This window comes from Dipodomys ordii, unplaced genomic scaffold (genome assembly GCF_000151885.1).
Source record: "Dipodomys ordii isolate 6190 unplaced genomic scaffold, Dord_2.0 Scaffold61, whole genome shotgun sequence".
Lineage (NCBI taxonomy): Eukaryota > Metazoa > Chordata > Mammalia > Rodentia > Heteromyidae > Dipodomys > Dipodomys ordii.
The window spans coordinates 1,396,802-1,408,917 of NW_012267277.1; the positions used below are offsets into that span (position 1 = coordinate 1,396,802).

The 12,116-nt window shown below is 46.7% G+C and overlaps 1 protein-coding gene across 1 annotated transcript; it reads right to left on the reverse strand.

Annotated features, from left to right (window-relative positions):
- Nucleotides 1-3,494: 3,494 nt before the first annotated feature.
- On the reverse strand, nucleotides 3,495-11,333 carry LOC105989964 (cytochrome c oxidase assembly factor 7). Its single transcript, XM_013022237.1, has 3 exons — nucleotides 11,195-11,333; nucleotides 9,352-9,492; nucleotides 3,495-4,783 (listed from the first exon to the last, which is right to left on the reverse strand). The coding sequence occupies exons 1-3, from the start codon at nucleotides 11,298-11,300 to the stop codon at nucleotides 4,335-4,337; spliced, it is 696 nt and encodes a 231-aa protein (XP_012877691.1). The 5' UTR covers nucleotides 11,301-11,333; the 3' UTR covers nucleotides 3,495-4,334.
- Between the last annotated feature and the right edge of the window lie 783 nt (nucleotides 11,334-12,116).

A 12,116-nucleotide genomic window follows, 5' to 3' on the forward strand; every position in this document is an offset into this window, starting at 1 on the left:
GTTCGATTCCTCAGCACCACATAAGCAAAAAGAAAAAAGCCGGAAGTGGCGCTGTGGCTCAAGTGGTAGAGCGCTAGCCTTGAGCTGAAGAGTGAGGGACAGTGCACAGGCCCAGAGTTTAGGCCCCACGACCGGACCCAAAATAAATAAATAAAATAAAATAAAGTAATAGTTTCACGGTCTCTTCTGCCCCAGCTGGCTTCAAACCACAATATTCAGATCTCAGCTTCCTAGTAGCTAGGATTACAGGTGTGAGCCACTAGTGCTTGGCTTACTTTGACCTTCCTCCTACCTGGTCTTCCTCTTTTTATTTTTTGGGGCTTGAATTCTGGGCTTAGATGCTGTCCCTGTGCTCTTCAGCTCAAGGCAAGCGCTCTACTGCTTGAGCCACAGCACCACTTCAGGTTTTCTATTGGTTTATTGGAGATAAGAGTCTCATGGAGTTTCCTGCCCGGGCTAGCTTTGAACCACGATCCTCGTATCTCAGCCTCCTGAGTAGCTAGGATTACAGGCATGAGCCACCAACGCCCAGCTCTGCTTCCTCTTTTACCTTCTATTTTATGAGCTGGGATGAACTATTTTCCAGATGTGATCTTGTCTTTGTCTTGCACAAAACTGAATTGCATACAAGATAAAACTCAAATCCCTAGAGAGCAAGTCTCTACAGAAGGAGCAGAGGCTCTTCTTTCTCACCAAATTTAAGCACTGAACTCAGATTTTAATGAGAACATGAACCATTAGGCAATTGGGAATCTTCTATCCCATTACACTATCCCACCCTCTCTGAATCCCTGAATCCAGGCCAAGCCTGGCATGTAAGAAAAATGTAGGAAATAGTAGCTGAAGATGGTTTAAATGTCCACTGGCCAGAAGGCACAGCAAGGCTGCATGCAGTGTATGCTCTGAAACCTCATTTTCAGCCTTATTTCAAAGGCCACAAAAAGTGAGAATCCATTCACATTGGCTCCTACTATCTCCCATAACAGCCTCTCTAGAAAGGTACCTTGGACTTCTCAGAACAGTAATTACTCTTTACATTTTTCTTTTGTGAAATCTAACTTTATTTTTATGCCAGCCCTGGGTCTTGAACTTAAGGCCTTGGCACTGTCCCTAGGTTTTTTTGTTTGTTCAAGACTATTACTCTACTACTTGAGTCACAGCTCCACGTCTGGCTTTTTTTTTTTTCCCTCAAGGTTAGTGCTCTACCCTTTTGAGCAATAGTTCCACCTTTGGTTTTCAGGTGGTTAAGTGGAGATGAGCCTCGTAAACTTTCCTGCCTGGGCTGGCTTTGAACTATAATCCTCAGATTTCAGCCTCCTGAGTAGCTAAGATTATAGGTATAAGCCAGAGGGATCTGGCTGGATTTGTTTTTGTTTTTGGAAGGACATCTTGTTTGCTTCTAAGTTTGGGCAATTATAAATAAAAATGCTATAAGCATCCATGTGCCGGTTTCTGTAGGAACATGTTTTCAACTCCTCTGGGTAAACAGCAAGGAGGAAGAACGTTGGAACGCACTATAAACGTTTTAACTATAAATTGTTTTCCAAACTGGCTGTACCAGGCATTTGTAATGAATGAGAGTTCCTGTTGCTCCTCATCACCACCAGCATTTGTCAGTGTTGTTTATCCTTTTTTTTTTTTTTGTCCGTTGTGGGGCTTCAACTCTAGGTCTGGGCGCTGTCCCTCAGCTCTTCAGTTCAAGGCTAGTGCCCTACTGCTGGAGCCACAGCACCCTTCCGGTTTTCTGAGTAGTTTATTTGAGGTAAGAGTCTCACAGACTTTCTTGCCTGAGCTGGCTTTGAACGGAGATCCTCAGATTTCAGCCTCCTGAGTAGCTAGGATTATAGGTGTGAACCACTGGCGCCTAGCTTATCATTTTTTTTTTTTGGGGGGGTCCGGTTGTGGGTCCTGAGCTCTGGGCCTGGGCACTGTCCCTCAGCTCTTCGGCTCAAGGCTAGCGCTCTACCACTTGAGCCACAGTGCCACTTCCGGCTTTTTCTTTTTGTTTATGTGGTGTTGAGGAATCAAGCCCAGGGCCTCAGGCATGCAAGGCAAGTGCTCTACCACTGAGCCACCTTCCCAGCCCTCGTCATTCTTTCTTATATGCTTATTTTCCATCTGTGTATCTTCTCCCTTTTTTTTTTTTTGTCTTGGTCCTAAGGCTTGAACTCAGGGCCTGGGCACTGTTGCTGAGCTTTTTTGTTCAAGACTAGTGCTCTATCACCTGAGCCACAGTTGTACTTTGTGGTTAATTGCAGATAGAGTCTCATGGACTTTCTTGTCCCAGCTGGCTTCAAAGCACATCCGCTGATCTCAGCTTCTAAAGCAGTTATGATTATGAGTCACTAACACCCAGCTTATATATCTTCTTTTTTGTTGGTTGGTCGTGGCAGGCTTGAACTCTGGGCTTGGGAGCTGTCCCTGCGCTCTCCAGATCAAGGCAAGCGCTCTACTGCTTGAGCCACAGCACTACTTTTGGTTTTCTGGTGGTTTACTGGAGGTAAGTCTCAGACTTTCCTGCCCGGGCTGGCTTTGAACCACGATCCTCAGATCTCAGCCCCTTGAGTACCTAGGATTACAGGCGTGAGATATATATCTTTCTATTAAGGTCTTTGGCCTATTTTGCAGCCAACTCCTGTTTTCTTATGGTTGAACTTTTAAGAGTTCACGATAGGGAAGTGGCGCTGTAGCTCAAGTGGTAGAGCACTTGCCTTGAGCTGAAGAGCTGAGGGACAGGGCTCAGGCCCAGAGTTCAAGGCCCACGACCAACAACAAAAAAAAGAGGTCATGATAGCTGGACATGTTGGTTCATACCTGTAATCCCAGTTACTACTTGGGAGTCTGAGGCAAGAAGGATGGTTTGAGGCTACACAGTTAAGAGCCTGTCTTAGAAAACCAAACCAAACCAAATTGTCACTTTGATGTTCAATTCCCATGACTGATTACTAATATTGTGCATCTTTTCCATGACTGTTGGCCAACAACTTTTAGCACACCCAAAACTACCTTACATTTTACAAATGAATTTTTTTTGTCGGTCATGGGGTTTGAACTCTGGGCCTGGGTACTGTCCCTCAGCTCTTCAGCTCAAGACTAGCGCTCTCTATCACTTGAACTACAACACCACATTTGGCTTTTTTTCTGCTTATGTGGTGCTGAGGAATCGAACCCAAGGCCTCATGCATGCAAGGCAAGCAATCTACCACTGAGCCACCTTCCCAGCCCTCAAATGAACTTCTAAAACTCCTCTCCACACTTGTGCAAGTCCTTCTCCTCTATCATCTTAAGAATCTAGCCAGCTATATTCACAAACTTTTACCAGGACAGCTTCTAGGACAGCTGCAAAACTGGAAGCCAAAAACCCCCAAAGTTTGTTATCAGCATGAAAATGACAAGCTCGCCCCCTGGTGACAAGCTAAGATAACAGAAAAAGCAAATGAAAACCATCTCTATCCTATCAGCAATATGGAGAGAACATTAATAACACAAAGGACAAACTGGTCAGAATAGTTTATTCACAGTTAAAGAAGTTCAGTTCCAAAAACAAAGGAGGGGGTAACAATGCTTGATAGGAAATGTACTCATTACCTTACTCATGTAACTAACCCCTCTGTACAGTATCTTTACAATAAAAAAACATTAAAAAAAATTGTTCCACCAGATTGGTGACACATGCTTACAAGCCCAGCACTTGGAAAGCCGTGGCAAGAGAATGACAAGTTTGAGGCCAGTGCTAAATACCAAGACTTGTCTCCAAAAGTTGCCCAGTTGCAGTGGGCAAAATGTGCCACAAAATCCTTGTTGGAGTCTTGCTGGGAAGAATCAGCTCTCTCTAAATGAGGAGCGGTGCCAGGTGATCACCATGAGGTTTTACATTTTAACTGAATAGCTCTCCTAGAGGAAAGCAGGCTGCTTTCACCTTCTTTAGCAACCCAGAGGCCTAACAACCTTTCACCTTTTTAACAACCTTTAACCTGCATGCTACACAACCCTTCTCATTGCTGCAATAGAAGACCTGACTGTAAAGGCAAAAGGGAAGCCCACACCAATGATTATGTAAGTCAGAGGGTGGCAGTCGTGACAATTTAACTGTTCTTAACTCCCTAAGACCTCTGTTATGTAAATTAGGGTATTTTCTGATTTTCAAGCCCTTCCAGGATAATAATGATGATGGTGACTGTTGATTTTTACAACTTCCTGCGCCCCCCCCCCATCCTCCAAATCTCTATGGCTTTCAAGTTTGTTCCAATTTTTCAGGGCTCATTGTTTGAAAATTAAGCCCCATAAATGTGCATTTCTTCATAGAATATACCCTGGGAGGGGGCTAGGCCATGCTACCCAAATGTTAAGGGCTGGACTCGTTTATGCTGTTCTTTATGCAGCTGCCGGGCTCGATTTTTTAGCAACTCAGCCTTGGCCTCATCCTTTTCAACACCATCTCCCAGCTTATACATGCGGCTGGCATTGGCACAGGCCCACACATGGCCCAGGTCACAGGCCTTCAGTGAGTATTTACATGCCTGGCTCATGTCCTTGGGAAAGCCAGGGGCGCCCTGCAGGAACATAGCACTGAGGTTGAAACAGCTGGAGGCATAGCTGCCATCACAGGCTCTTGTGTAATAGTCTCTGGCCTTCTCCAGGTCCGGCTGGCCATCCTCACTGACCTGTCCATCATGGGCCAGGAGACCAACATTGTGACATGCTTCCATAGACTTCTTTCCAGGTTTCTCACATGCCACTAGAAAGCAGTTTAAGGCAGCTTTCAGGTCCTGGGTCAGTCCACCTATAAGGACAGAGAGGAAGGAAAAAGTAAAAACTCAAGGGAAGAACTTATTTGTCTCAGGTCAAAGCTAAGACACAGTGCACCTACATTTTAGGTTTCTCAACAGTGGACTCTTCTGTTCAAATGCTATCTTGTAAGGGAGCCCACTCAGGTAAAGATGGGGAAAACTGGGAGTATTATCAGCCCTCATAGGTTATAGTGAGAGCTCAGAAAATTTGTTTTTCTGTCAGTCGTGGGGCGTGAACTTGAGCTGTTCTGCTCAAGTCTAGCGTTCTGCCATATGAGCTACCGATTCTCTGGTAGTTTATTGGAGATAAGTCTCACACGCTTTCCTTCGAAGGCTGGCTTTGACCCATGATCCTCAGATCTCAGCCTCCTAAGTAGCTAGGATTACAGGTGTGAGCCACTGGCACCCAGCTCACACAGAATTTTTTTTTTTGGGGTCCGGTCGTGGGGCCTGAACTCTGGGTCTGGGTGCTGCCCCTCGGCTCTTCAGCTCAAGGCTACCACTTGAGCCACAGCGCCACTTCCGGCATTTTTCTTTTTGCTTATGTGGTGCTGAGGAATCGAACCCAGGGCCTCAGGCATGCAAGGCAAGTGCTCTACCACTGAGCCACCTTCCCAGCCCCTCACACAGAATTTTTTAATGCTTAATTAAACATATATTCATTTAGATATACAGTTGGCCCTTCATATCCACAATGATTACAACTAATTTGATTAGATGTGAAAGTATCACTGCACTTCATCTACAAAATTTAACCAACCCCTGATCGAAAATATTAAGGGGGAAAAAACCCCCCACCATGTCTAGATTGGAAACGTGGTCCAATTAGTAGAGTGCCTGTAAAGCAAGTGCAATACGCTGTTTAAATCCCAACACTGTCTAAAACAGGAAAAAATAATTCTACTAAACACTCATGGACTTTTTTCCTTGTCATTATTACAGGAACAATACTCAAATATAACTATTTACATTATCATTTATACTGCATTGAGTAGCGTAAGAATCTAGAAATGATTTAAAGTTTATGAGAGAATGTGCAAATTTTATGAAAATACTAGGGTCTTTTTTTTTTTTTTTTGTCGGTCGTGGGGCTTGAACTCTGGGCCTGGGCGCTGTCCTTCAGCTCTTCAGCTCAAGGCGAGCGCTCTACCCCTTGAGCTACAGCGCCACTTCCGGTTTTCTGGTGGTTTTTATTGGAGATAGGAGTCTCACGGTCTCTCCTGCCCGGGCTGGCTTTGAACCGCGATCCTCAGATCTCAGCCTCCTGAGTAGCTAGGATTACAGGCGTGAGCCACCAGCGCCCGGCTATTAGGGTCTTTTTTGTTGTTGGTTGTGGGGCTTAAACTCAGCCTGGGCGCTGTCCCTCAGATCTTCAGCTCTAGACCAACACTCTACTACTTGAGCCACAGCGCCACTTCCCATTTTCTAGTAGTTTATTGGAGTAAGAGTCTCACAGACTTTCCTGCCTGGGCTGGCTTGAACTGCGATCTTCAGATCTCAGCCTCCTGAGTAGCTAGGATTATAGGCGTGAGCCACCAGCACCCAGCTGAAAATATATTTTATAAGAGGAACTTATGCAGCCTAGGATATAGCTACAGCCTATTATTACAGCTACAGGGCCCCTAGAAGCAATCGCCGAGATACCAATGGTTGAACATATACTAAATACCTATTATTTGCCATGTGCTGTGCTAGGTCCTGGCCAATAGGCTACTGTCTTGTCCTGTGGATCTTATCATCTAATAAGACATATTAAACAACCATATAAATATTCAAGGGCATAGGGTACTATGAGAACCTATCAGGACCTTGACATAGATTTTAAGTCCTAGGACCAACACACACACATACACACATACTGCAGTATCTGATAAATAGGTGCAGTGACTCATGCCTATAATCTTACTCAGGAGCCTAGGATTTGAGGTTTAAAGCTAGCTCCAGTAGAAGTCAGTAAGATTCTTATCTCTTATCTGGCCAGCAAAGCCCAGAAGTGGAGGTGTGGTTCATATGATAGAGTATTAGCTTTTGTGAAAAGGTTCAAGGACGATTGCTGGTGGGAAGGTACATTAATACAACCACTTTGGAAAACACTCTGGAGGTACCTCAGAAAGCTAAATATGGGTTCAAAGCCAGCCATGAGACTCTTATCTTGAATAGCCACTCAGAAAACCAGAAGTGGCGCTGTAGCTCAAGGGGTAGAGTGATCACCTTGAGGTGAAGAGCACAGGGACAGTGCCTAAGCCCAGAGTTCAAGCCCCACAACAAACATAAAGAAAAAGAGACCAACAACAACAAAAAAAGAAGTGGTGGAGTATTATCCTTGAGCAGAAAAGCTCAGGGACAGTGCTCAGGTCCTGAGTTCAAGCCCCACAACGAACATAAAGAAAAAGAGAAGAGCAGGACTCCAGTGGCTCACGCCTATAATCCTAGCTACTCTGGAGGCTGAGATCTGAGGATCACGTTTCAAAGCCATCTCAGGCAGGAAAGTCCATGACGCTCTTATCTCCAATAAACCACTAGAAAACTGGAAGTGGCACTGTGGCTCAAGTGGTAGAATGCTAGCCTTAAGCTGAAGAGCTGAGGGACAGTGCCCAGGCCGAGTTCAGGCTCCATGACCGATTGAAAAAAAAAAAGGGGGGGGGTGAGGGGGAGATGGGAAGGGATGGGAAGGAAAACAAAGGAGGAGGCAACAATGCTTGATAAGAAATGTACTCATTACCTTGCCCATGTAATTGTAACCCCTCTGTACGGTATTTTCACAATAAAAACTTAAAAAGAAAAAGGAAAAGAGGAGAAACTGTTTTTGATAAAAAGCACTGACTTGCTCCTTTCTTAGACCCATGAATTAACTAAATGCAGGGTGAAAAGCTTGGTGTAAGTTTCCACTGTTGTATCAGTCTTCGTTATAATCCATTCACCACCTTGGATTCCAGGAAGCACAGGACAGATCAACATCTTTAAAGGTAGGATGAAGGACACTGCCCCATAAAAGAGCAGAGCCTATGCAGGACAGACCATCCACTAGGAAACAAAAACATCCTGAATATATTGCTTTCTCAAGTGATAAACCTAGGAACAATTTCTATTTAGAACCCCTCCCCAAAACAACCAGAAAATAATAACTATGCATACCTTTTATTCCAGATCTAAAGTCTTTCTCTATTTAAACCTACAGATCATATTTGCATCCTAAAGATGAAGTGCTTATTTTGCTTCTTCCTGCAATTTGATACATAAGAAATCTCCTTTCAAGCCAGGCGCTGGTGGCTCACGCCTGTAATCCTACCTACTCAGGAGGCTGAGAGCTGAGGATCATGGTTCAAAGCCAGCCCGGGTAAGAATGTCTACAAGACTCTTATCTCCAATAAACCACTAGAAAACTGGAAGTGGTGGCTGTAGCTCCAGTGGTAGAGTGCTTGCCTTGAGCTGAAGAGCTGAGGGACAGTACCTAGGCCCAGAGTTCAAGACCCACAACTGAGAAAAAAAAAAAGAAAAAGAAAATCTCCTTTCAACTAGGAGCTGGGGACTCACACCTATAATCCTAAAAGGTCAAGAGGCTGAGATCTAAGATTCCAGGTTTGAAGCCAGCCCAGGGAAGAAAGTATGAGACTAATCTCCAATTAGCCAGCAAAAGGCTGGAATGGGGAACTGTGGCAAGTGGTAGAGTGCTAGCCTTGATTAAAAAACTCAAAGGTTGCCGGGTACTGGTGGCTCACGCCTGTAATCCTAGCTACTGAAGAGGCTGAGATCTGAGGATCACGGTTCAAAGCCAGCCCGAGCATGAAAGTCCATGAAACTCTTCTCCAATAACCCACTCAGAAAACCGGAAGTGGCGCTGTAGCTCAACTGGTAGAGCACCTAGCCTTGAGCTGAAGAGCTGAGGGACAGCAGTGCTCAGGCCCAGAGTTCAAGCCCCATGACCAAAAAAAAAAAAACAACTCAAAGGGGGGCTGGGATGTAGCTCAGTGGCAAAGCGCTTGCCTAGGAAGTACAACGTCCTGGGTTCCATCCCCAGTACCAAAAAAGAAAAGACAAAAAAAAAAAAAATACAGTGAAAAAAAAACCCAAACAAAAAACTCAAAGGGCTGGGAAGGTGGCTCAGTGGTAAGAGCGCTTGCCTTGCATGCATGAAGCCCTGGGTTCAATTCCTCAGCACCACATAAGCAGAAAAAGCTGGAAGTGGTGCTATAGCTCAAGTGGTAGAGTGCTAGCCTTGAGCTAAAGGACAGCGCCCAGGTCCTGACTGACCAAAAACAACAACAACAAACAAACAAACAAACTCTGAGACTATGCCCAGGTTCTAAGTTCAACCCCAGTACTGGCACAAGAAGGAAAGGGGGGGAGGTGTGGAGAGGGGGGGGAAACAACAAACCTTATTCTGCTCTTTTCTATTACTCATCTCTTTATTTGGCTTGTGGGACAAGTGTCAAGACCTGTGATATGCAATCTCTGGAGTTGGGTTCTGGAACCTAAAATCTGTTTCAAAGGATGAGATTTGTGATTCAGATGTGACGACAACACTCGTTAACAAGGACCAAAGAAAGTAGGCCTCCCTTACCTTTTCCAGTCATATAATAGGCTCCTAGTTTGTAGCAGCTATTGCTATGTTTGTTCTCTTCACAGTTGAACTTCAACACCTTGGCTGCCTCATCAAAATTCTTCTGGATCCCTTCCAAATAGTCCACCAGCCGGTAGCAACCTGTGAGAAGAGAGCTGTTCAGGTCTGGGTTGCAGAGGGCCAAGACATGGAAGGTGAAATTGAATCTTTTATGTAGAACCAGCCCTTATCCCTTTAAGTATGGCAAGCTGACCTTACCACAAAGAAGGAAGGTGGTGATCATCCACTCCCACAAGTAGCCTTATCTCCTTAGCTAGGGACTGAGCAATATACGGACTGGGGAGACCTAGGTCCTTGCAATGTCTCTACCACTCACTCTCCAGCTTTTCTGCTCCTGATTAGCCTGGCTCAAGACCTACTGACTTCCATGACTGAAAATCTACTAGCTTCAGAACGTCTCATGAAATTTAGTAGTAAGATAGTTAAAAAACATAATGGGCTAATCTTTTTTTTTTGGGGGGGGGTCTGGTTGTGGGGCCTGAACTCTGGGCATGGGCACTGTCCCTCAGCTTTTCAGCTCAAGGCGACCACTCTACTACTTGAGCCACAGCGCCACTTTCGGCTTTTTTGCTTATGTGGTGCTGGGGAATCGAACCCAGGGCCTCATGCATGCAAGGCAAACGCTCTACCACTGAGCCACCTTCCCAGCCCCTGGGCTAATCTTGTAGCAGCATGAAATGCAACAATGACTGGTCCTCATGCCTTTGACTCATTGCTATGTGGATCCTAAAGAGAAGTGGAAGCAGGGGCTGGGAATGTGGCTTAGTGGTAAGAGTGCTTGCCTTGCATGCATGAAGCCCTGGGTTCCATTCCTCAGTACAACATACACATAAAGAACTGGAAGTGGCACTGTGGCTCAAGTGGTAGGGTGCTAACCTTGAGCATAAGAAGCTCAGGGTCAGTGCCCAGGCCCTGAGTTCAAGCCCTAGGACTGGGAAAAATAAGTGGGAAAGGAAACCCGAAGACCAGATCAACCCTTGGAGTTAGGACTTTATTTTTCTTGTAAATATTAAGGTTTGAGCTCAGGCCCTCTTATTCCAGCTTGCGTGCTAGGCTGGAGCCATGTTTCAAACCAGACTTTCTGCTGGTTACTTTAGAGACAGTCTCACCGGTTTTCTGTCCCAAATTAGCTTCTCTTTGATCCTACAGATCTCAGCTTTCCGAGTAGCAAAGGGTAGAGGCATGAGCCAGCTGCGTGAGTGTGTGTGTTTGTGTGTGTGCATGCGCTTACGGCTGAAATCTGGGCTTTTTCATGCTAGGCCAAACACTCTACATTTCCAACCCAGGAGTTAGGATACTATTCCAAGTACAACAGTAACAACAAGGTTTTACGGGGAGAGGAGAGTTTCCAGAACTTTGTCTTCCCCCTGAGCTGACCTTCAACTGTGATCCTCTAACTCTCTGTCTTGGGAGTAGCGAGGATCACAGTTTAAACAACCTCTGTGCTCAGCCCCTCGCACCGCAGAATCACTCTAGCTGGGGAGAGAGCTCCTGAGCGCCGGTGCCCGCGCGGCCTCGGCCTCGGAGCGCACAGGTGACAGACGCACGCCGCCGCGCCCGGCGGCCGCTCGCGCCCACGCCCAGGCGGCACGACCGACTCCAGGACCATCTCCCCGGGTCCCGAGACAGCTCCAGGCTTTACACCGCCGACGCCGGGACCCCGCTCTCCCTCACGCCCACCACAACGCAACGCCGCGCCCACTCCGCACCAGACCCCGCGGCGTCCACAGGGACCCGCCAGGTCTCCTCTCCCGCACTCCCTTCCCCCGCGAACCCCGCTCACCATCCGGGTCTTTCTCTTTGTAGCACTGGTAGTGGCACTCCACCTTCATGTTGTCTAGGAATAACTTCACCTGTTCCTCGTCTTGGAAGTCCACTGGACCAGCCATGATTCGGCTTTCCTCCACCCACGTTGCCCCGGCGTCCCGCCTACGGTCACGTGAGCCGGCGTGGAGGCGGGGCGTGGGGCGGGGTAGGGGGCGGGGCGGGGGAGGGCCGGCGCTGACGCCTGTACTCCCCGTGGAAGTTCCAGGGAGCGCGCGGCACGCATGCGCGGAGCTTCCCGTCAGCCATTGCGCTGTGCGGGTCTTCCGGCGCCGGAAGTCTTAGGACAGTCTGGTGTCTACAAAGAAGGGCTTGAGTTTCAGCGGCGCCTGACCTGTCCCTTGCAGCGCTTTATCCAGCGTACCTTTCTTTCCTTCCTTCAGCAATGCCTTAAGTGCCTTTGTCACCGGACACAGGTGAGGTTTAGGGAAGCTCCCCTTTAAATATAGGAACTCTTCACTTAGGGTCCTTGATTTCCAGCGCAGAGTAAGAATTTCTGGACAAGTCACAATGGTAAGAAAACTTGGCAGAGCTTTATTAAGTAAACAAGCAAGGAGACAGACGAGCAGACAAAAAAAAAGCAGGCAAACAGAAGGGCAGAGGCACACTCTAGCAGAGTGTGGGTGCTCTCATAGGGAGACACACACACACACACAAGGAGACACCTAGAGAGACAAACAGCTCCTTGGGCTGTTGGGTATTTATAGGGTTAAGGCAGGAGATCTGGCTTTAAGTTATGCAAAGCTAGGTGCTTTGTCTTTGCTTTAACTACACCTGGTGTTATTCTCTGAGTTTCCAGGTAAGAATGCAACCTGCCATAAAACAGTTCGTTATCCTTTTTTTGTCGGTCGTGGGGCTTGAACTCTGGGCCTGGGCGCTGT